Source organism: Octodon degus, unplaced genomic scaffold (genome assembly GCF_000260255.1).
Source record: "Octodon degus isolate 3935 unplaced genomic scaffold, OctDeg1.0 scaffold00008, whole genome shotgun sequence".
NCBI classification, from domain to species: Eukaryota; Metazoa; Chordata; class Mammalia; order Rodentia; family Octodontidae; genus Octodon; species Octodon degus.
In genome coordinates, this window is record NW_004524584.1 from 11,038,909 (window position 1) to 11,061,093 (window position 22,185).

At 35.5% G+C, this 22,185-nt stretch overlaps 1 protein-coding gene across 2 annotated transcripts in view; it reads right to left on the reverse strand.

The window, feature by feature from the left end:
- Positions 1–22,185, reverse strand: part of Atp2c1 (ATPase secretory pathway Ca2+ transporting 1) — a 147,130-nt gene that overhangs the window by 71,382 nt on the left and 53,563 nt on the right. For both annotated transcript variants that reach the window (XM_004625023.2, XM_023705261.1), the window contains 5 exons: positions 10,219–10,329; positions 7,590–7,706; positions 4,522–4,611; positions 1,869–1,904; positions 96–157 (listed from right to left, as the gene is read on the reverse strand). In XM_004625023.2, coding sequence (XP_004625080.1) covers positions 96–157; positions 1,869–1,904; positions 4,522–4,611; positions 7,590–7,706; positions 10,219–10,329 — 416 coding nt within the window. The remainder of the gene's footprint in view (positions 1–95; positions 158–1,868; positions 1,905–4,521; positions 4,612–7,589; positions 7,707–10,218; positions 10,330–22,185) is intronic.

Genomic DNA, 22,185 nt, shown 5'->3' on the forward strand with positions numbered 1-22,185 from the left:
GATCAAAGCTGAGTCAACAATGTACAGTGTACTGGTCACACTCAGCTTTTATTTTTAAAGTGGCGGAAATCCCTCTCAGAAAAAAATGATCATACCAATGGCATTCTGGTGGCACAAGTTTACTCAATTCTTCAAGAGATTTTTCTGAACGATATTCCTATTAAAAGGAAAGCAGAACTTACTGTTAACAAAACATGTACAAAGAAATGCAAAATTTATGTTATATGAGCATATTCCATTTAGATTTAAATATTAATCTCAATCACAGTTTTACATTTCTCCCAATTCTTAACCTTTTCTTCATTTGTGCTTGTATTCCCACCCATAAAAACTGATTCCCTATTTAAGAGAGTAAAATTGTAGTGATCAACAAATTCTGGTAATACTGCCAACTTTACATTTTAACATTTGGTGCGCAAACCTGGTATTATAAGAAAATCGAAACTGATCAGTGCCCAGAGTACATAATTTCGAGTCATTAAAAGCTAAGATCATTAGGCCTTATAATCAAGATTTTACTTTTTGTGTTTTAACAGCCGAAGAATTCAAATTGTATGTAAGAACATTTGCTTTGAATATTTAAACCCATGTTAACTGCAATGGTTTATGGAAAACATTGACTTAAAAATATAGAATAAACATGAGGGAGATGGCCTTATATGAAGGAGATGGCCTTCATATGATTCCCATCTATTTGAATCATATGAAAAGTGAAAACTTTCAGCCCTAACCCTAAGATACTCCAGATTTCCCCTTCCTCAGCACCAAAAATTGAGTGTCAGAGACATCTTACGCCCTACTATATTATTTAATCATGTTCCTATGAACAGTTTAGTTTTCAGCATCACTGTTGTTTTTGTTCCATGCCTACACTAAGTACATTAACCTTTTTTGGTCTAAAAGGAAAACACACAATAGCACAAAGGAAAGGTGAGGAATGTTTTGAAGTGACTGCAGTGCTAGCACTAGTGAAAATTTCACATCTACCACAAACTACATCAAATGAAAATGCAACACTGTATGAGAGTAACACAAAACTACATCTCTAAATAGATAAAATTTAAAACTATAAAAATTACAACTTTTTCTTAGTTCAATTGTTTTGAAACATTTAATTTTCTGAATATTGCTTAATCTTAATTTTTGTTCTCAGATTTATACTGTATCTTTGACTTACAATTTATTCAAAAGACATTGTATATCTTCTAGTATTAGAAACTTTAAAAAGTATATTTCCATTTTCTGTTGACTTTAAAAAAAAAAAAGGTTTGTACCTATGTTGTTTATTATTTCTTGCCTATTTCTTGTAAGATGAGAAACTACTTTGGCAGTAACAATACACAATGTACTAACCATTGCTACTCTCCTAAAATTTTGTTTTGAGATTTTGTACCATTGTTTTTATTTCTTTTTCTTTAAAATAAAATAACTGATGTCAAAAAAAATTAAAAATAAAAATAATTAATACATTGCAAAAAAAAAATTACACAAAAGCCCTCAAAATATATATAAACATGAAAAGTGTTATAAAATCATAAGCCCTGGCCCAACTTTTTCATTGAAAAAATTAAAAAAATTATTGCTGAATTATCTTTCCATTATGGTGCTTTTCTGTTTTCATCTTCTCCAGTTACCCCAAGACCATATTAAAAAGTAGGCTTTCTTCATCTCACTATCTAAATCAAATCAGTCCTTTAATTTCACACACTCCTTCAAAGAGTTGTTTGTACCTGAAATTATTTAATGAACAAAGAATTGTGGGAATACATATTACTACCTCTCAGTAATTACAAACTTTTCATGAGCCACTTTAATTTTTTTAAGGAATTAACATAAAAGTTTTATGTTGACAAAAACAGATTACTTACCTGGACAAAGGCAACTGTAACCACTATAAGTATTGCCTAAACAAAATAAAGACAAAGCCTTTTAAGTTAGATATTAACAAGACATAACTATTATCTGATATTTGATTTTTGTATATGCAGTCCTAGGGTGGGAGTCTTTAAACACTGAAATCGGCTAAAATAAAGGGCAACTTTGTGTTCCCGGGGGAGAGCAATCGGACAGTTCATATTCTTTATTTCAGTACCCTTTTTTGCTCTCACAACCTGAGGTCTGGCTTTTGCTTACATAAGTTACTTATATCTGGTAATTTTAACTACTTTTAAAATTACTTAGGTTTAATTATTCATTAATTTATCTTAAAATTTTTTAAAAAACACTACATTTAACACAAGTAATGCTTTTCTGAAAAATACATTTTCAAAACCAAAAAAAGGAACTGGCTTGGGAATGCAACTCAGCAGGACAGAACTTGCCTAGCATGCCTGAGGTCCTGGATTTGATCCCTAGCACTGGAAAAGAAAAAAAAATGGTGAGAAATTCAGGTGTTTGTTCTTTTGTTTGTTCTTATGCAGTGCTATATATAGAACACAGGACCACTGCATGTGAGGCACTATCACTAAGCTATACTTCCCACCCACATTTTTCTATTTCTAATGTCTGACTTACCAGGAATTTGCTAAATCCACTGCCTTACATGGTTTAAGCAAAATCAGAATAGTGTTTTTTCCAAAAAAAAAAATTTTTTTTTGAAATACAAAGAAAACCAAACCTCAGACAGACAGTCCTGCTCGAGGAGGCAGGACTATCTTACTAACTCTTCTAGATGGTTTTGGATATCTATCTTAGGTACTACACTAAAACTTAATAAGTACTAGTTACTCAGAGGTAACGTGCAATGTAGAATACAAAACTGTATCAAAGAACACCTCAAAATGTGTTACATCAAAATTTGTGAATCTATCTTACGTTGTGAATCAACCTTGTATACTGAACATCTGGAATATCACGCATTGGTCATCAGGAAAATATTGGTTCTCTTGGTTATTCAAATCTTCTAAAGGTCAATATAATTCATAACCGTTAAAAATTATTCAGATTACTACTGATCTCATTAGAATAAATTCTTAAAACACTAGGCAGCTACCTAAGTTCATGGTAATGCATAAGAATTTATCAGACTTCTAACTATTGCTTGAAAGCCTGGATTTTAACATTAAAAACATTATCCTTTCAGGTAACAAGCTAGTTCACCTCACATTACATGCCCATTACACATTCTTCCTATTTCATTACACAGATTATAAAAAACAAGGATTAAGATTTTAAAAAACGAATTTTTATAGCTTCATCAAGAACATTCTTAAGTGAAACAATGAAGAAAAAATAATGATAACCAAAACACTTTGGGGCCATTACTTTGATTTATTCTAGTAAGGGTCTAACAATTTCACACACCATGACTTTTGAATCACTGATTCAAAATTTGTAGTAAAACCAAAGGTAATGTTTCAGATACTTTTGTATATTCTTCTTAAATACTGTACTAAAACTTAACAAGTGGGGCTGGAGAGATGGCTCAGTGGTCTAAAGCACCTACTTGGAACTAGCTTGGCAAAGCATCAGGGACTGCGGTTCAATCCCCCAGCACCACATGCCAGCCAGCCCCGCCCCCTGGTGGGCTGAGCTGGCCACACACACACACACACACACATCTCTCTCTCTCTCTCTCTCTCTCTCTCTAATAAATAAAAAAAATAAATAAATAAAAATAAAATAAAACTTAACAAGTACTAGTTACTCAGAGGTAACGTGCAATGTAGAATACAAAACTGTATCAAAGAACATGTCATAAAATGTGTTATTTCAAAACTTGTGGATCTATCTTGCATTGTGAATCAACTTTGTACTACTTGTTTTAACTTCACATCCCCTGAAGAAGCGTACCCACAAGCAACAGTTCAAGAACATTAAAGCAGTATGTTAATATCTATTGCTGTGTTCTTAAGCATAAAAAACTTGCTTCAGTAAATTTTTGTACTTGTTACAAATTTTTATATTACAATGAAAGATGGGATGTGAATAAAAATATTTAAATATTTAATAAAAATATTTAATGTGAATAGCTTAGCTGGCAAAAAAACTGTACATATAGTATATATAGTGTGCAATATTAAAAAATATTCTTAACCTCATAGGTCAGGCTTTAGTTTATAATTAGCTAAGTACTCTGAGTTAGAAAAAGAAATTTTAAATTAAGTGGAAAATTACTATATTTCATATCTTTAAAATTATCAGCTTGTGGAATAATTTTCATGAATGTCATTCAAGACTATTACAAGTGCCGGGGATAGTGGCACAGGTATGGGACCCAGCAACTCAGGGGCGAAGGCAGGAAGATCATTTGAGCCCAGAAATTCAAGTCCAGTCTGAGCTCTCAAAAACAACAAAGATTACTACAACTAAAAGAAGATTGGAGCACTAACCACAAATATCCTGATAGCATTCTTTTTTTTTTTGCAGTACTAGGAATTGAACTCAGGATCCTACTCTTGCCAGGCAAGCACTTATTCTACTGAGCTATCTCCCCAGGCCCTGACAGCATTTTTAATCTATTTTTCAAAATAAAAGGTAATCAACTCACACATTAATAAATGAAAACTATATTTTTCTTACCACAGTGATACTGACGGCATCATCAAACTGATGCATTAAAACACTGATGACAGCAGAAGCCAGCAGCAGCATAATAAGAGGATTTTTAAACTGAAAGTAAAAACAAACAGCAATTCAACACTCTTGTGTGAAAGTCAGTTCTGTTCCATCGCAGCAACAGCTTTAAAAAACCCCTAAGGATATAGTTAGAAAATTGTAAGTTTACATTTGTTTTATTGTCTTATTTATTTAACCAAACCCAAAAAGGGGAGAATAGTAATATTTAAGCAGTTCTAAAACTTCCTAAATGCTCCATTTCAAAAAAAGACAAAATGAAGTACCAATATTTTAAACAAAGAATTTCCTAATTCTTTATGGTAGTCACGTATTTTTAGTGATTAATTTTTTTTCAGTCATTCTCCATGTTTCTTTATAGTTTTTTTTCCATAATTTTATTGAGAAACAAATAGCAATGAGACAGTTTCAAATCAAATTGGTAGGACAGTTTAAATAATTAACACACTGCATACATTCTTCCTAGTGGTTAATTGCTGTACAAGATGCAGACATGATATCCTATTTATAAACACCACTAGAACAAATCATTCTATTCATTAGGAGAATGCAACTATATATCTATCCTAACCACTTTGAATACACAGATACAAAATGGACATTCATCTTTTTCCCCTTTTTTGTTAAGTTCCATCATTTAAATATTATAGGTGTATAAACTCAGCAAAATATTCTAAAAGAGTTCAGTAGTCCATAATAGTATTGGGTCTTCTGCTTCACTGGCAATGTCAGAAACTGTTGACCTGAGTCCCCTACAGCTCAACATAATACCATGGCTTTATTTCTTATACTTTGTTTTTATACTTTTCTACTGGATGATTAAGACCATGTTTGATATTTAATGATTAATTTAATAAATACAGCAGTTCTGAGTTTCTAATAAAGTTAGAAATGATTTTTAAATTAAAGATTTAGTTTAAAATGAGTTAGAATATCTAAACTATGAGATTCAAACATTAAAGTAAGCAAATTTGTATTGACTACAATTCTGTGGTAGCCCACACACCAAAGGAATAACCCTTAAAGGCATCTAGAACAGACAAGACTACAACCTCTTCATAGAAAAAACTGAAGGTTTTTCTCACTGGTTTTCCTAGTATCTGACAGAGAAAATCAAATCTAAAGAAACAGGACCATCTCACCAACCCAATCAGGTAGAGTTAAATCAACAACCAACAAAGCCACCCCCAATTATTCCAGTTGAAAATCCTACATCTAAGTCTCCTGACTCCAAGGGCTGGGGAGATAGCTCAGTAGAATAAGCACTTGCTTCGCAAGCGTAAGATCCTGAGTTCAATCCCCAGTACCGCAAAAAAAATTAAAAAGGAAAAGAATAAATCTCTTGACTCCAGAATCTCCTTCTTATGCTGAAGTGGTCCATGACAGTCAAAACTGCAAAGTAAAAGGGCTATCACAGTCTATCCCAGCAGGCCCTATACTTGACAGTTCCAAGTTTATAGGCCATCACCACCAGCCACCTTTACAGTCTAATCCTTAGCACAGTGGTTCACATCAGAATCACACAGAGAACTTCTAACAAATACCAATGCCCAGGTTCATACCAGAAATCTTGGGTATTGGGTCTAGTCTTTAGCATTTTTTAATCATGCCCAAGTAATCCCTATAACTAAAGAGGAAAAAAAAAACCACTGCTAGGTACAACTGTAAGACAGTTCAGGGCTGACTCAGAGTACCTGGGTTAGATTCCAGATCCATCACCTGTGTGGTAACCTAATCTTTTTGTAAGCTCCAGATTCATCATGTGGTAAAATGAAACCTTAGATCCAGGAACTCATAGTGAGGATTAACTAAGAATGAGTATTACAGCACTGTGTAAACCATAAAACCTTATTCAAATGTTAGTTATTAACCACCACACTTTGAAGGCAAAGCTCAAGCTCCCCCCAAAAAATAAGGTGTGCCAGAGTAATAATTAAGCACACCACTTGGTAAGTGGCAGGCATGAAACAGGTGTGTTCACAGGACAAATTCGTATTTTCTCAAAGGAGTAAAGAGTCACCAAGTGCCCTGTGATTAACAACTGGCATTTACTGTCAATTGATGCTTGTGCTCAACTATATTACAGGCACTGTTTAATGCTCATGGAAATCCTGAGAGGCAGGCACTCAACCTTTAATAACAGGATCAAGGGGGAAAAGAAACGTCAACTGCTTTATACTTTCTGAAGTCTGCAGTAAAGATGGAAAGGTAAGTGTGAGGATATTACTCTCCACTGTGAACACTATCCCACAAAACAACACAGAGTGCCTTTCATCTCTGAAATTTTGGTTCTGCTATTTTAGACACACACATTTGCAAAGTTAAGATTATGCAATGCAGACTCAGTAGCAGGGAAGGCCCTTCTGCAAAGTTAGAAAAAGATCTTTCTAAAAAAAGAACTCACAGGTTAGGAGTCAAAGAAATTTTCTATATAAAAAAGAATCAGCCCTAGTAGTTGAAGTGGGCCATGGCTCTTCCAACTTTTTATATTAACTAATTGTTATCAAAATAAAAGAGTTCTGCAATGAGCCTTTCCTGGAAGATAATGACAATTATGCAACATCTCATCTGTTGGGAGCTATCTCCTTAGCACCATTTTGGAAAGGTAAGGTAACGGGCCTACTAAGAAATGAAGGTATAATCTACACTCAGGTAAAGTCAGAGTTTCAGTTATCCAACTTAACTGATTTGCTAAGCTTGCCCTGCTTAGTTAAAAAAAAAAAATTGGTATTCCTATAAATAAAAAGTATAAGTTCAGTATTTGCAAAGGAAATCATTGGCAACAGTATTGCTCTTATGTGATCTACTATCATAGAAAATGCTGTCTTTTAAGTTATAAACTAAAAATTACAGAAATTCCAACCTAACAGTAAACCCTAACAAGTGGAAATTTTTAGGTAAAAATTTTTTGAGTTATTTTTTTCTCCATAAATAACCTGCCAGGAGTAAACAGCTACATAACAGAAGCCCACCGTGTATATTACACCACAGAAACATAAGCAAAAGTATGTTACCTGGGAAATATACTTCTTCCACAGTGGTTCATCCTCACTGATATCAAATTCATTCCAGCCATGGAAGGCTCGCCTATGACTCACTTCACATTTGTTTAGACCATTCTGAAGATCAGCCTATTAGAGTATACACATAAAAGTTATCGAAAAATGTTTGCACAGAACAAAAGACAAACACAAAGGAGTACACAGAATATGATCACAGTCAGTTTTATAAAACTGTTGAAAATTAAGCTATGGTGAAAGAAAGCTGCTCAGTAATGAAATAATGACAGGATGAACTGTAAGGAAACATGTAGGTGCCTTCTGGAGTAATAAAAACGTTCTGTGTTTCAACTGTGGTACTTGTTCTTATCAAAATGCAATTTTGTCTGTACACTTATAATCAGTGCAATATATTCTTTGAAAATTATACCTTAATAAAATTGATCTCTTATAAGGAACAAGATAAAAGTTACACAAGCTCCTATTTCTACATGGGGGAAAAAGGAATAAAATCAGCCACAACACTTAAATTAAAATATCATTACCTATTTAACTAGCTTACCTGTTTTTATTGTTGTTGCTTCTAAAATTAGTTTTGCCAAAAAAATAAGTCAGTAGGCCATATCTTCCTTATTCCTTAAGCTTATCAAAATTCTGAGGTTGGTATTACTATTTGCTCAGGCATTACAGAAATTATTTCACACTAGAAATCTGTACTTCTGGGCTGGGGAGATAGCTCAGCATTCTAAGTGCCTGCCTGGCAAGAGCAAGGACTTGGGTCTGATCCCCTGTACCCCATGCTGTGCTGGCCCTGAACTCCAGGCACACAATGCGCTGGCCACCAAAGCTGGGTGTGGTGGCGCACCCCTATAATCCTAACACTGGGGAGGATAAGACAGGAGGATCACTTTAAGTCCGAGCTGTGTAGTGAGACCTGTATGACATAAATGAAGAAGGAAGAAGGAAGAAGGAAAAAGAAGGAAGAAGGAAGAAGGAGGAAGCAGCAGCAGCAGCAGCAGCAGCAGCAGCAGCAGCAGCAGCAGCAGCAGCAGAAGAAGAAGAAGAAGAAGAAGAAGAAGAAGAAGAAGAAGAAGAAGCAGAAGAAGCAGAAGAAGCAGAAGAAGCAGAAGAAGCAGAAGAAGCAGAAGAAGCAGAAGCGGCTCAGGAGAGAGCTCAGTGGAGTAAGTGCTTGCCTGGCAAGCTCAAGGTCCTGAGTTCAACCCCTGGTACCACCAAAAAAGAAAAAAAAATCTGTACTTCCTAAATTACTCTAAATATGAAGATGAGCTTATTCTTAGGACAGTATAACATCATCTATGCCAATACCACCTAAATTTTTCAGTCACTGTCTCATGATTTTCAATTTTAACTCTCTTTAAAAATGCAATTACCTGGGCTGGGGAGATAGCTCAGCAGCATAAGCACCTGCTGGGCAAGCACAACATCTTGAATTCAATCCCCGGTACAAAACTAAAAAAGTGCAATTACTTGCAACTCGAAAATGATTAGTTTCCCTGCCCAAAAGGTTTCTAATAGAGTTTAATAATGAACATTTTCAAAACTTAAGCTTATTTAAAATAAGCACTTTTAAAACAGTGTAATTTTTTTTAAAAAACTCAAAATCAGCCAGGCATGGTGATACACACCTGCAATCTTATTTTGGAGGCTGAGCTAGGATAGCTACTAGTTCAATACCTGTAAGTTTGAGGCCAGCATGGGCTATATACTGAGTTCAAAGCCACCCAACTACACAGCAAAGCCTTGCCTTAGAAATAAAAACACCCCTCAAATATGGATACCAACAGCCACAGTATCACAAAATATATTAAATGTATGAAGAGAAAGTTAGAACTATTTTCAGTGTTTCAAAAATATACCCTTCTTCATGTTGTTCATAAATAAATAAAATTTATTTGTATCTCTGAATTTAAAGCTTACTTTACCTCAGAAAAAATGGTGTTCAAAAAAAATAAAACATTTTTACAGTAATGGAATTGTCTTTATTTTTTCAAAAAGAATAAAAAATAATTTTAAAAAAGCGTAATGCAAAATTCCACTGAACAAGATGGTAGGAATCCATCAGCGGTTGTTGTATTGCATACTGTCATCTTCAAAGCAGCTGTTCAGATTACCAGATAGAAGCATGCAAAATTAATAAAAAAATTAAAAAGAAAAAAATTAAGCATTAATTGTTCCTTTCAATAGGCCAGTAGAAATCAGTGGTACAATTACCCAAGCTAGCCTGTACATACACACACATATATATATTAAAACTCTTAATGTTACTTATGTTACTAACTGAACAGATCTGTTTCTTAACTGACCTAATACTTATATAACACTAATGGTTCCTGGCAACGCATACGATCTAGAGCTACACAGCTGAATCAAGTAGCCACTAGCCACATTTAGCTGTTTAAGTGAATTAAAATTAAATTCAGTTCCTTCAATATAATAGTCACATTTCAAGCCAATCAGGCATGTTTATCTTAGTCAGGTATAACTGCAAATTTAATTGTCATACTTAACTTACAGTTGGTATGTTGTACTATACAGACCGAGCCAAGAAAATTCCTTTGGACAGTACTGATTTATGGCATTAGTTTTACACAATCTAATCCCTTCCTCCCCACCACACACTTACTTGGAGAATGCCCGCAACCTCACTGACTGGTAATTCACTTGCTTTTTTGGATGTCAATACAGGAATCATTGTCTCATTTTCACCATTGGGTATTTTTTGAAAACGTGCAACCTAAGAAATAAACCGAAGCAAAAATATCTGAATATACTATGTAACTGTAATACAGTCTAGAGTAATAAATGAAAATGCAAATATTCACAGTAACTTACTTTTACATGGTTAGAAAAATATCTTCAGACTAATAACAAGTATCAAGTTCTTAAATACCTTTATGTTAACCACATGCTGTATTTCTTGAAAATATATTTCAAAAATTAAACCATAGTGGCAGGTCAAATAAAAAACTCTTTACATTATATAAAGAGAAGATTCCATTTCTCCAGGAACACAAGGGTACACCATAAAACAGATGTCCCTTCTATCAGCTCCCGATGATTACACATAATCATAATCTTCTAAACTCATTACCTTTAACACAGGGAACAAGCAACAGCTAAGCTTTCTCTATTTTAACTACTTGTCCCCTGGATCATAGAAAGGGATAAGCTGGGTATTCTTCCAAAACACCATGACAGCAAAGCAGACTTAAGAGAGCTACTTTCAAGCTAGAAGAAAAATGAAAAGTGAAAGAAACCAGACAAGCAGAGGACGCACAGGTAAGCAAAGGGGCAACATGCAGAGTAAGTCACAACAAAAGGTAGTAACAAAAACATCTATTTCCTTGGTGCAGTTTCATAAGCAAATACCTGTAGAGAAGTGTGTAGAAACAAATCCCAAGTATGCTAATTTTAATTGGGTTAGCTATTAGGTTACTTCTAGAAATAAACCCCAATTCAGATTTGTCTTTGGTCCTAAACTGAGACTCCCTACAGACAAAAGGTTTTCAGCAAATAGGAGAAAAGGAGACAAAACCCTCCCTCCACTACTGTAACTGGAGGGAAGACAACACCTCACTCAACTGCCACAGTGCCGCACAATTGAAGTAGTGAAACTCAAATGATCAATGATCACCTTACTGCCAAGATCAAGGTACTTAAGTTATCAGATAAGAAGTGCTCACACTAGGATAATCAACTTTTTTAAGATAAAACACTTCCCTAAAACAACACTGAGATTAAAGAACAGTAATATAAAATTCTATTACTATTAAGGTGTTAGTATAGAGGCCTTACACACATAAAGAACCAATTTACTGAAGGGAAAAAAAAGCTAAGAGGAAAAAAGTATTCCATTATTATGACAGTTTCTGGAATCAAATATTAGTTTCCTACTCATTTATTAAAAGGACTTTGTTTAATGTCTAAATATTGTAGCAAAGAGTAGCAGTATTTTTCTACTCTTTTTTTTTTTTTTTTTTTTCCGAAACCGGGGATTGAACTCAGGCCCTTGTGCTTGCCAGGGAAGCGCTTATTCCACTGAGCCATCTCCCCAGCCCCTCTACTCTTAATATATTATTAGTGACTAAAAATTCTTAGAAATTGCTTTAATGCAAAGTCTTGAAGTTATTTTGCAACAATTTAAAAATGTAAAGACTTAGAGAAGAACCTGGGGATTTTATATCATATCTATAGTGCATGTCTTACAGCCTCTGAAAGTACCCTTATTTCAAATCTATGAAACACACTAGGATAAAGATTTCACTAATCATTTCCAAGTTAAACATTTGAGAAAATTTAATGACCTAAGACACTAGAAAATAAATCAGCTGACATTTTACATTCTACAATTATAAAGCAAAATTAAGAAAACTGCTTATACTGCATACAGTGACAATGAAATTAACAGAAACCTTTATTTCTAAGGTGCCTGAAAAAGTTGACACATAAAATGAGAATAGCACCTAAGCCTAGTTAACTGCAGGCTAAACCCACTAAAACCATATTTGACCTACCAGTAATAAGAGCTCAGTCTGTTCAGAATTAAATTACTATTCAAGGTAAGTAAAGTTGGATTTACAGTAGTTTTTTATTAAAATACACTTTCTACCATTAGGATATTGGCTAGGTAAAGGTCAGTGGTAGTGCATGCCCAGCATGCACAAGCCATAGGTTCATTCTTCAGTCTAATACAAATGAAACAAAACAAGAGGATAGTGAAATTGCTAACCCTGATACCCAATATGGAGTATGAGACTTACTCATAAAATTTTCAAGTAATCCTTTGGTAGTTGATTCAGAGTGGGCCCGTGGACATTTGAATATAGTTTGCATAAAACCCTTCAATAGCATTCGAGACCCCAAAGAGCTGAGAAACTTCAAGAGAAGAAAATTAGAGCTTTTCATTTAGAAAGTATAAGACAAGATACTAACAGAAAATGATGCTCTCTAAACAGATGAAGGGCCATTTTGAGATATTCTCCAACTGCAGCCACATGCTCTCTCCAGTATGTCTGTTTGTAAGTGGAAAAGTAGGAACCAACTATAAAGCCCAGAATGCAGGATGATATTTAACTCCAAGTTATTCCAAGTCAAGAACTGAAAGGAATTCCTTGAAAGCAACAGAACATTACTCAAAAATACAAGAAAACAATGAGAAACAAGGGCTGTAGGCATTTTTATAAAAGACATAAAGCTGCCCATGTGAAGGCAGTTTGTAAACTCTGACAGCTCCACTGGGGAACCACAGAGACAGAAAGTGGGAACATCAGGATTCTGGTTCTAAGAAAGAACCAGGACTTGGAGCTCACTGAGAAGTACAGCATATCCTTTATGGGCAATGATAAAAGAGGATATTTTTGAACTGCAGCTACTGCTTACACTCCATCTGTAGATTTAAAAATAAATAAAAAAATAAATAAACTGACATGTTGCAGAGTAATAAAACCTGTTTCATGACGAGCTGGAAAAGTTTTAGGGCTTGAATCTAAAGCCATTCTGTAAGGCATGAGATATGCTCAATCTCAGACAGCAGCTGTCCTCAGGGGTGATGTGGCAGTGCCTGTCATTCCTAGTCAGGCCAACCAATTTCAAGTGCCAGTAATTTTTACCCAGGGCCTACCTTCTCCAACCCTCATCCTTCTCCAAGGACAGTGTTATTTTCTCCATTTAAAAGTTATCAAAAAATCACCGAGGATAAAGCTCCCATGGTAAAGCATTTGCTTAGCTTGTATAAGAGCTGTGATTTGACCCCCAACACAGCAAAAGAAAATGTTACAAGAATAAATCCTAAGGATACTCATAACGCAAATTTAATTGTCAGGATAAGCTTGCTACATTATATTTTAAACCAGATTCAGTTTCCTAATGCAATTATGGACTCACTTTGAGAAATATAAATCAAAACACTGGCCCCAGTTGTAGGGTCAAAAATTCAAGTGATGGATGGCAGGGAGCTGCAGCCCATACTACAGACTTAGACGGTAGATCTTTGAGAAGTCCGGTAAAATCTGCACATCTGTGGTTTTGTATCAGTTTTCTACCCTCTAATCCTGAACATGTTCACTTGTTCAGTGGTTTAGGTACCTTGTTTCAATGTACACATATAATAATACCAGATAAATAAAACCAGGTGTAAATGTGTTGAGACATTTCCTGTATTTGATATAATAGAAAAACTGTCAAAGAACAACATCCCATGAGAAATATAAGCATTATGTGCTACAGTGATAAAATTAAGAAAAAGATATAGAGATGGAAATAAGAATTGGAAGTTATCTCTCTAGGACTATCAGACCAGGTAAGGTGTATAGCTTTAATGGAAAATTTTGGCATAGTAGTTTTAGCCTAGTCATACAGGTAAGTCTTAGACAACACAGTGCGCTGGTAGTTAGCGCTAAGCTTGTTTATATAAATACAGCAACAGGAGTTAATGTAGTTATTCCACAGCACTGACAGCGAACACTTTCAGAGCTTTCAGTCATAATAGTCCACTATGGAACACATGCCATTGGTTCACCACTACTGCCATATACCAACTTACTAAGTCCTAGATATATGATTTTTTTAAATTTTTATTGGTGTATGTCTATAACGTTTTATGTTTACTGAGGAATCAGTACAAATATTCAACATTTTGATCACTTTTTATCCTCTTTTCTCCCCTCCCCCGATCATACAGTTGTATTTAATACTGTATTATCTCCTAGTCTTTCTAGCCCAGGAACTGTACCTTTTAAAAAAAACTTTGTCCTCATTTGAGGAATTTTATTGTCAAATTTTGTGTTTTTCTTTGTGGGTATCTGCCTCATTCCACCCCTAAACTTTCCAGAGACACCTGCCAATCAAAGTTGTGTTCTAAGGCAGAGGTGGCAAACAAGACACTGTGGGCACGCAGAGACTTCTCTGTCAGCACATGCCCAAGTCACCCCAGCATCGCCCGAGCAGTTACCATTAGAAAACAGCACATAAAAGCATGGCAAATGTAAACATTTACCATTCAATAAGAAGCTTATCACCGAAAGCTCTGTCATTGTGCTTCTCTTTTAAACAAAAGACATTCATGCATGAGTTGCTTTTTCTAAACTGTAAGTTCGGGCTGGTGAGATGGCTCAGTGGTCTAAAGCACCCACTTAGAACAAGCTAAGCTAAGCAAAACACAGGGACCAAGGTTCAATCCCCAGCACCACATGCCAGCCAGCCCCGCCCCCTGGTGGGCTGAGCTGGTCACACACACACAAAATAAATAAATAAATAAAATACTTTAATAAAAAAATAAACTGTAAGTTCGGTATTCAGGTTTAACTGCAGTGTTGTCACTGTGATAAGTGGGCTTTGAGGTGCGTTTTTGGGTACTCGGTTTCTAAGAGGTTTCTCATCACTGCTCAAAGGTACTTATAGCTGTGGAGTAAATGATTTGCAATAACAGGTCACGCTTCTCTACTGAAGGAGAGAATGTGGTAGTTGTCAGGCAGTTGTAAGAATTTTTTAATTAGAAATTTTAAGTTTGCATGTATTGTCCTGAAAATAACTTCTTGATGGTCCTGATAGGACCACATACTTCTGCAATTCCTTAAGTCCCACTCATTCAAAAAGCAAGTGGTAGAGAGGTGTCTATTCTGCAGCTACCTTTTTGTAAAGAGCACTCTTCCATAAGAGAAAAACGCTTTTATAAGTTTTGTTTTTATTTCAAAAATAAAACAACTGCATGTTTATAAATTTATTAGAAAAATATAGGAAAAAATAATGCAGATGAGAGATAGGACAATGTGAACTGGAACAACATAATGCTACTCTCATACCCACAAGGCTAGCTAGCCAAAAAGACAACCAAAAACGAATGATGGAGAAAAACATAGAAGCTAGAACCTTCCTATACTGTTGGTGGGATCATTAAAACTATTTTGCTGAGTTTACACATCTATAATATTCAAATAACGGAACTTAACAAAAAAAAGGATATACAGACGAATGTCCATTTTGTATCTGTGTATTCAAAGTGGTTAGGATAGACATATAGTTACATTCTCTTAATGAATAGAGGGATTTGTTCTAATGGTGTTTGTAAATAGGATATCATGTCCGCATCTTGAACAGCAATTAACCACTAGGAAGAATGTATGCAATGTATTATTATTGAAACTGTCCTACCGATTTGATTTGAAACTGTCTCACTGCTATTTGTTTCTCAATAAAATTATGGGGGGGGGAAGCACAGCTGGTGTGTGAAACAGTTATTCCATATTATTATGTGAATAAGCATTTAATCTTCTACAGGTAAATGAGAAGAGTTGTGTCATCATAAAACATTTTTTAATTATTTAGTTATGTTCTAACCTTGAGAACTACAAAATGTAAGAAATATCATGTTTAGTTAAAGGTAAATTATCTAAACACCCAGCTATGTTCTTCTAATGTTGTCTACGGTCCTGGCTTTCACCCGTGGCTTTTTTTCTGCTTGGCCTTAAAAATACCGAGGACAGGGATATAGCTCAATGGCAGCACTTGCCTTTCATGCATAAGGCCTTCCATCACCACCACCACAACAAAAATTAAAATTTTTAAATGTTGTTAATCTTTACGCAGCTGCTTTACATTTACTAAAGCCATACTTTGAACTACCTATGACATGGAATCAATATTTACTAAAACACACACGAACACACACACCCATAGAGCCCAGTCGATATGCTACAGAGTTGAATAATTCCATTGCAGCACTAAATCAGATCAACATAGATACATGCTACATTAAAAACTACAAAAGTTTCCAGATTTTTGGGCTATATAAGTAATTCACTTAAAATGGTCCCATATGGATCAGACCCCATTAGAAAGCTACTGAATCCAAATGTGCATTTTAACAAGATTCCTGAATGATTAACTACTATTTTAGATCATAATCACTGCTATCATTAGCTGTAATCCCAGCACAGACTAGAATTTCACGGGAGATGCTATGGAGAGGACTGTGCCCCCTAAAACTCATATTGAAATTTTTATCTCTAAAGTGATAATATTTAGAGATGGAACCTCTGGGAGGTTAGATTATGAGGGTGATACCTTCATGGCAAGATTAATGCCCTTTTTCTTATTGTTGGGTTGGCTGTTGAGGTCTAGCTCTGTAGTTTAGGCTGGCCTTAGGTCAGGTTTTCCTTAAACTCACAATGATCCTCCTGCCTCCCAAGTAATGGACTATAGGCATGTGCCACGTGCCACCACACCTGGCATTAACACCCTTATAAAAAGACAACAGAGAGTTTACTTCCCTTCTCCCTGCCTTATCTGAAGACACAACTAGAAAAAAAAGAAAAACCCTTCATTTGCAGCCAAATTGTTAGTACCTTAATTTTGGAATCCTCAGCTCTCTAATTTTTGAAAACTAAATGCTATTTAAGCCTCCTATCTGTGGTGTACTAGTACAGCAACAAAGTGAACTAAGAATTTCTCTTCTTTGCTTGTTTTGTTTCAAGCCAAGCATCCAGACACAATCCGCTAACAACATGCTCATGGCTCATGCTCATGCCTGATGTGGGGCAAAATATTTCTTTCAAAAAACCTCAAAGGTGAGTTTAACATGTAGCCAAAAACTGATAATCTGTGGCCTAAGCAGGTCTAAAAGGCAAGAACTATATTAAACATTAGAACATTCCGCCTTTGAAAGGTTAGTACCTTCTCAAATGAGCTACACACACAGGCCTGGGGAAATTCTAGCTTTTTAAGAAATAAATTTGAAAGTTAATACAAATTATTCAATAGCAGTCAGGCCACATACAAAATCTAAGAAGACTTCATCTCTGCAAAGTGCAGGAGTAAGGGCTAGTCAAAGTTTTCTCAGGTTAGCTCTCAACAATGAAATTTTTCCAAATTTCATTTTGTAAGTAATCAGAAAGACACTTGCTGTCCATAAAGTATACTGGTATTTAACTGGAAAGCACTTTCTCCATAACTGCTTAGCTAGCAGTTGACATGGGGATGGAGGGTGCTCTGGGAACTCCAGGGGCTAAACCATGTAATTCCAACTCACAAATGTAAAGATGTATTATAGACAGGAGAGAGGAAAAAAGTGAAACAGCAGTTACAGGATAATGCTGATAATAGCAATTCTAAACCAAGAACTGCAGTTCACACCAATTTACAGAAATCATGTGGACTACTAAATTAAAAAAGCAACACTTGCTGAATAAAGCCAACAGTGAATGACACCTAAATAATTCCACCTAGATGTGGTTGTACTTATCGAAAGCAAAGTCTGCATAAAACACAATCCAGGTACAATTTTTATTTTTAGTACCTATATGTATTGTAGTATGATCTATGACACCTCCATAGGAGGTAGGGAATTTCGATCCCCAAAAAAATCCAAATGACAAGTTTCTAACTGATCATCTGGCTGAAAACAATGCAGGCAGTATTCTTGCATAATACTATGTAAGTTAACATGCCCAAAGTACACCATGTTTAGTTGAGTTAGACATTAGCACAATGGAGCAGGACTAAATATCTCCTCCATAGCTAGAAAGTCAAAGAGCCCAGACTCAACCCCATCCTCAAATACAGACTCAACTCCATCCTCAAATACGTAAAGCTCTGCTTTTACGTATTACATGTATAGGTTTCAATAAAAAAACTAGCACAGTAGTACAGGGTTTTACAGCTTTAAAAGAAGAAAACTGAGGGACCAGGGAGATGGCTCAGTAGAATAAGCACTTTCCTGGCAAGCACAAGGACCTGAGTTCAATCCCCGGTTCCACCAAAAAAAAGAAGAAGAAAACTGAAACCTACAATCAAGTGGTTCTTGAAATTTATTTGTGAGCATCAGAATCACCTGGAGGGTTTTTTAGAACAGATTAATAGGTCTTATCCTCTAGGTTCTAAATCAGCAGGTCTAGAACAGATACCACAATCTGCACTGTATTAGGAAATGCTGATGCTATTGTTCCACAGACGACACCCTGAAAACAATCCTATAGTCAAGGTCAGCCTTGATGCCAATTCATAATCCAATTCTAGGTTTTTCAAGTGTGTGACTGAATTGTTTAACTTCTTTGAATCTTTTTCCTCAATGTTAAATTAGGATAATACCTGTTTTCATTTCAATAACAAGTAAAAGAAATGCTATTTTTAAAAGTATATCACAGTCTCTAGGGCTGGCCAAATAGCTCAGTGGATTAAAGTGCCTGCTTAGGCAGTGCAGGGACAGAGGTTCCAGCCCCAGCCGCGGGGCGTGCTGAGAAGGCCATCGAGGCTGGGCATGGTGGTGTGCGCCTATAATCCCAGCACTTGGGGGGCTATAAACAGAATCATTACAAGTCTGATCTAGTAGTGACACCCTGAATATCCTGTAGACCCTTCCCTAAAAAATACAGAAAAATAAATAAATAAATAGACATGTATCACAGTCTCTACTTTATGACAGATATCCAAATACTATACTTGTTCCCTTCTCCTAGGGTAACACCAATGGTGTTAACATTTATCCTCTGCTGTATGCCCATACGAGATCTTCAGAAGTGTATGAAACAGTTTCATTACATTGACATTCTCTGCAAAATTCTTACTATACAGAATCAATACTATTATTAAAGGGAAAAATACTAGAATTTTCTATCTTAATAGACAATTGCTACAGCAGACATTAGTATACACATGCCTTTTAAGTAACCTTTCACTGAAAGTACAAAAAGACAACATAACCGATCAGAAAAGTAAGTTCATCATTTGTTCATCAAGTATATTTTCTATAAGGACCAGGCACGTCCATTTTTTCAGTTTAGAAAACACTTTTACTGGGAAAAGGACTTATATAAACATGTTCTTATGAACCACCACATTACCCAAGGGGGTTAAATTCACTTTAAACACAAGAGTCTAAAGTAAAGTAGCACGTCTAGAACAATACAGATTAAAACAAACATTCAAAAACATCCACAAATGCCTTCTCTGATACGCAAATTGCGGGATTTACACTAAAATCACTAACTAAAATTTAGGTCTATTATCTAAAGGATGACATAAAAATCCAGTGATTCTCAAGCTTTGGTAGGCATCAGAATCAGTTGGGAATGAGATGCTTTTTAAGAATCCAGATATTTAAAAAAAAAAAAAAAAAAAAAAAAAGAATCCAGATACAATGAGATACTCTTTCCAAAAAAGTGAAAGCCAAATCAGATCAACCTTTCAAACTTGTAGTAACTAAGTCTAGACTCACAACAATAGCTCACAACTGTAGCTGCCATTTAAAAATTACCTGGGGAGATTCTTTTAATTCCTATGGTTAAAAATTCAGACCCATTACATCAGAACTCAGAGAAATGCTGCACTGGAAAAACTGTGCACCTCGGAGATAGGTACTCTTTTAAGTCTGTCCAAGAGATAATGTTCAGCCAGTGCTCTACACCTATCTACCCATGAATTTAAAAGAAACACAGGAAGTACAGTAAATTAAACTATAGTACTTCAAAACAAGGTGTCCACCAAAGTCAAGGCTTTGGAAATTGCTACAGAAGCTGGCTGCATAACAAATAAACCACAAGAAAAAGAAAGGAGAGGCATTTTTCAAATTGAGGTTTTTGTTTTTTTGTTTTTTTTAATGCAGTTTGGGCTGGTCTTGTGCTCACTTTGTAGCCCCAAGATAGTCTCAAACTCACAACAATCCTCTTGCCTCAACCTTCTGAATGCTGGGGTTACAGGCATGCTCCACCATGCCCAGTTCCTAAAAGATGTTTAAGAGATATTTCAACCAATGTATACAGGGGAATCTTACTACTCTGGTAGTGGTCAGTTCAGTTTGGTTTGGCTTGGTTTGGTTTGGTAGTACCAGGGATGTAATCCTCAGCCTTCGCATTGAGCAATGCTCTCGGCTCTTTTGTCCAACTTAGAGACAAGATTTTACTAAATTGCCCAGGCTACCCTCGAACTTGCAATCCACTTGCCTTGGCATACCAAGTACACTGGGAGCACAGTGTGTGCCACTGCACCAAGCTAAATAGTTTTGTTTTTTTTTTTTTTAAATCAACTTAGGATCACAAACTACATTTAATTGTTCTGTCCCTTATCTCCTTAAATCTGTAACAGTTCCTCAGTCTTTTTTATGAGCTTCTTATTTGTGAAGGCTAGCGTGTTGTTCTGTGAAACTCTCATCTTACAAAGTACATTTTTGTTTTTTCTCATTTTTCTCATTAGACTCAGGTGACATTCTGAGAGGGGCACCCACAGAACTAATGCTGTATCCTTCTCAGTACATATCAAAAGCTATATGATACTTGTTATGCATCAAACTGTGACTCCTTCCTCCTCTAATCTCCAATGTGTATTTCCCATGTCACTGTATTTGGAGACAAAATCTTTAAGGAACTTACTAAGGCTAAATTAAATAAAGTCATATGGGTAGGTATCCCCGCAAGAAAACACAGAAGCATTAGCGCACAGAGGAATGCCCCGGTGAACACAGCAAGATGACTGCCTTTAGCCCTAGAAGCCAGCCCTGCAAGCACTTTAATTCTGACATTCCATCCCCCAAACCTGTGAGAAAATAAGCTTCTGCTTAAGTCGCTCAGTCTTCTGGCAGGGCAGCCCAAGTACACTAACACAATGTTGTCTCATCAATAGTGATGTTAACTACGATCACTAAAAGTACTACCTGTGAAATTTTTCTACTTTCCAGTTACTATTTGGCTCTGTAAGTAAATCTCTCTTGCAAAGAAAGAGACACTTAGAGACTATGTAAATGTCCTATACCTTACACTTTTGGTCATTAGATAACATTTGCTTGGAACAATTATTACAATGGTGGTTACTTTACAATGGCAGATACCAAATGGTTTTTCTAATCTCATCATTCTATCTGCATTTATTAAAAGAAATCTTACTATGAGAAAGAACTTGCCTTTCTCCCCTATTTATTTCTGTGTATGAGTATGTGCATACACATCTTTAATCCACATACCTAGGATTTCTTACTTCATTTTATAAGTATAACGCATTACTATCTTTCTTTTGTGACTCTGACTTAGGCTACTCCTAATCTTTTTGACATGTGCATATCCATTTTCAATTTCTTTCTTACTTGCTGACACAAAAGATGTTCTAGCCTTATCTTTGTGTTTTGCTAGCCCTGGCACTGAAATCAACCACTTCTCCAGAAAACACTGGTTCCTTTTATTAACAAACAGTATTCATAAGTCTTAGGGCTTCTAGGTCTTCACACCAGGATTAAGCAGTAGGTACACATATAAAACATCTGCCATTTCCAGTCTAACTCCTCCTGGGATTTATTCCAGACTTTCTTTTCCTTACTTGTAACTTCTTAACATTAAAAAAAAAAACCTTATTTCATTAGCATCATTATGTTTTTACTTGCTCTATTCTCAATAGAAGTAGTTTTAGAACACTAACCACTCTGCTTAAAAATCTAACTTGAGTACAGTATTTGCATATAGTTTCTTTGCTTAGTCTTAGGTTTGTTTACAGTTAACAACCTACTATTCCATTTAAGATTTTCATCCCTCCTCTCACTCATCCTTGTTTACTCAGTACATAAACATAACTTAGTTCTAATAGTCAAAACTATTGAAAACAGGAAAAGCCTGAG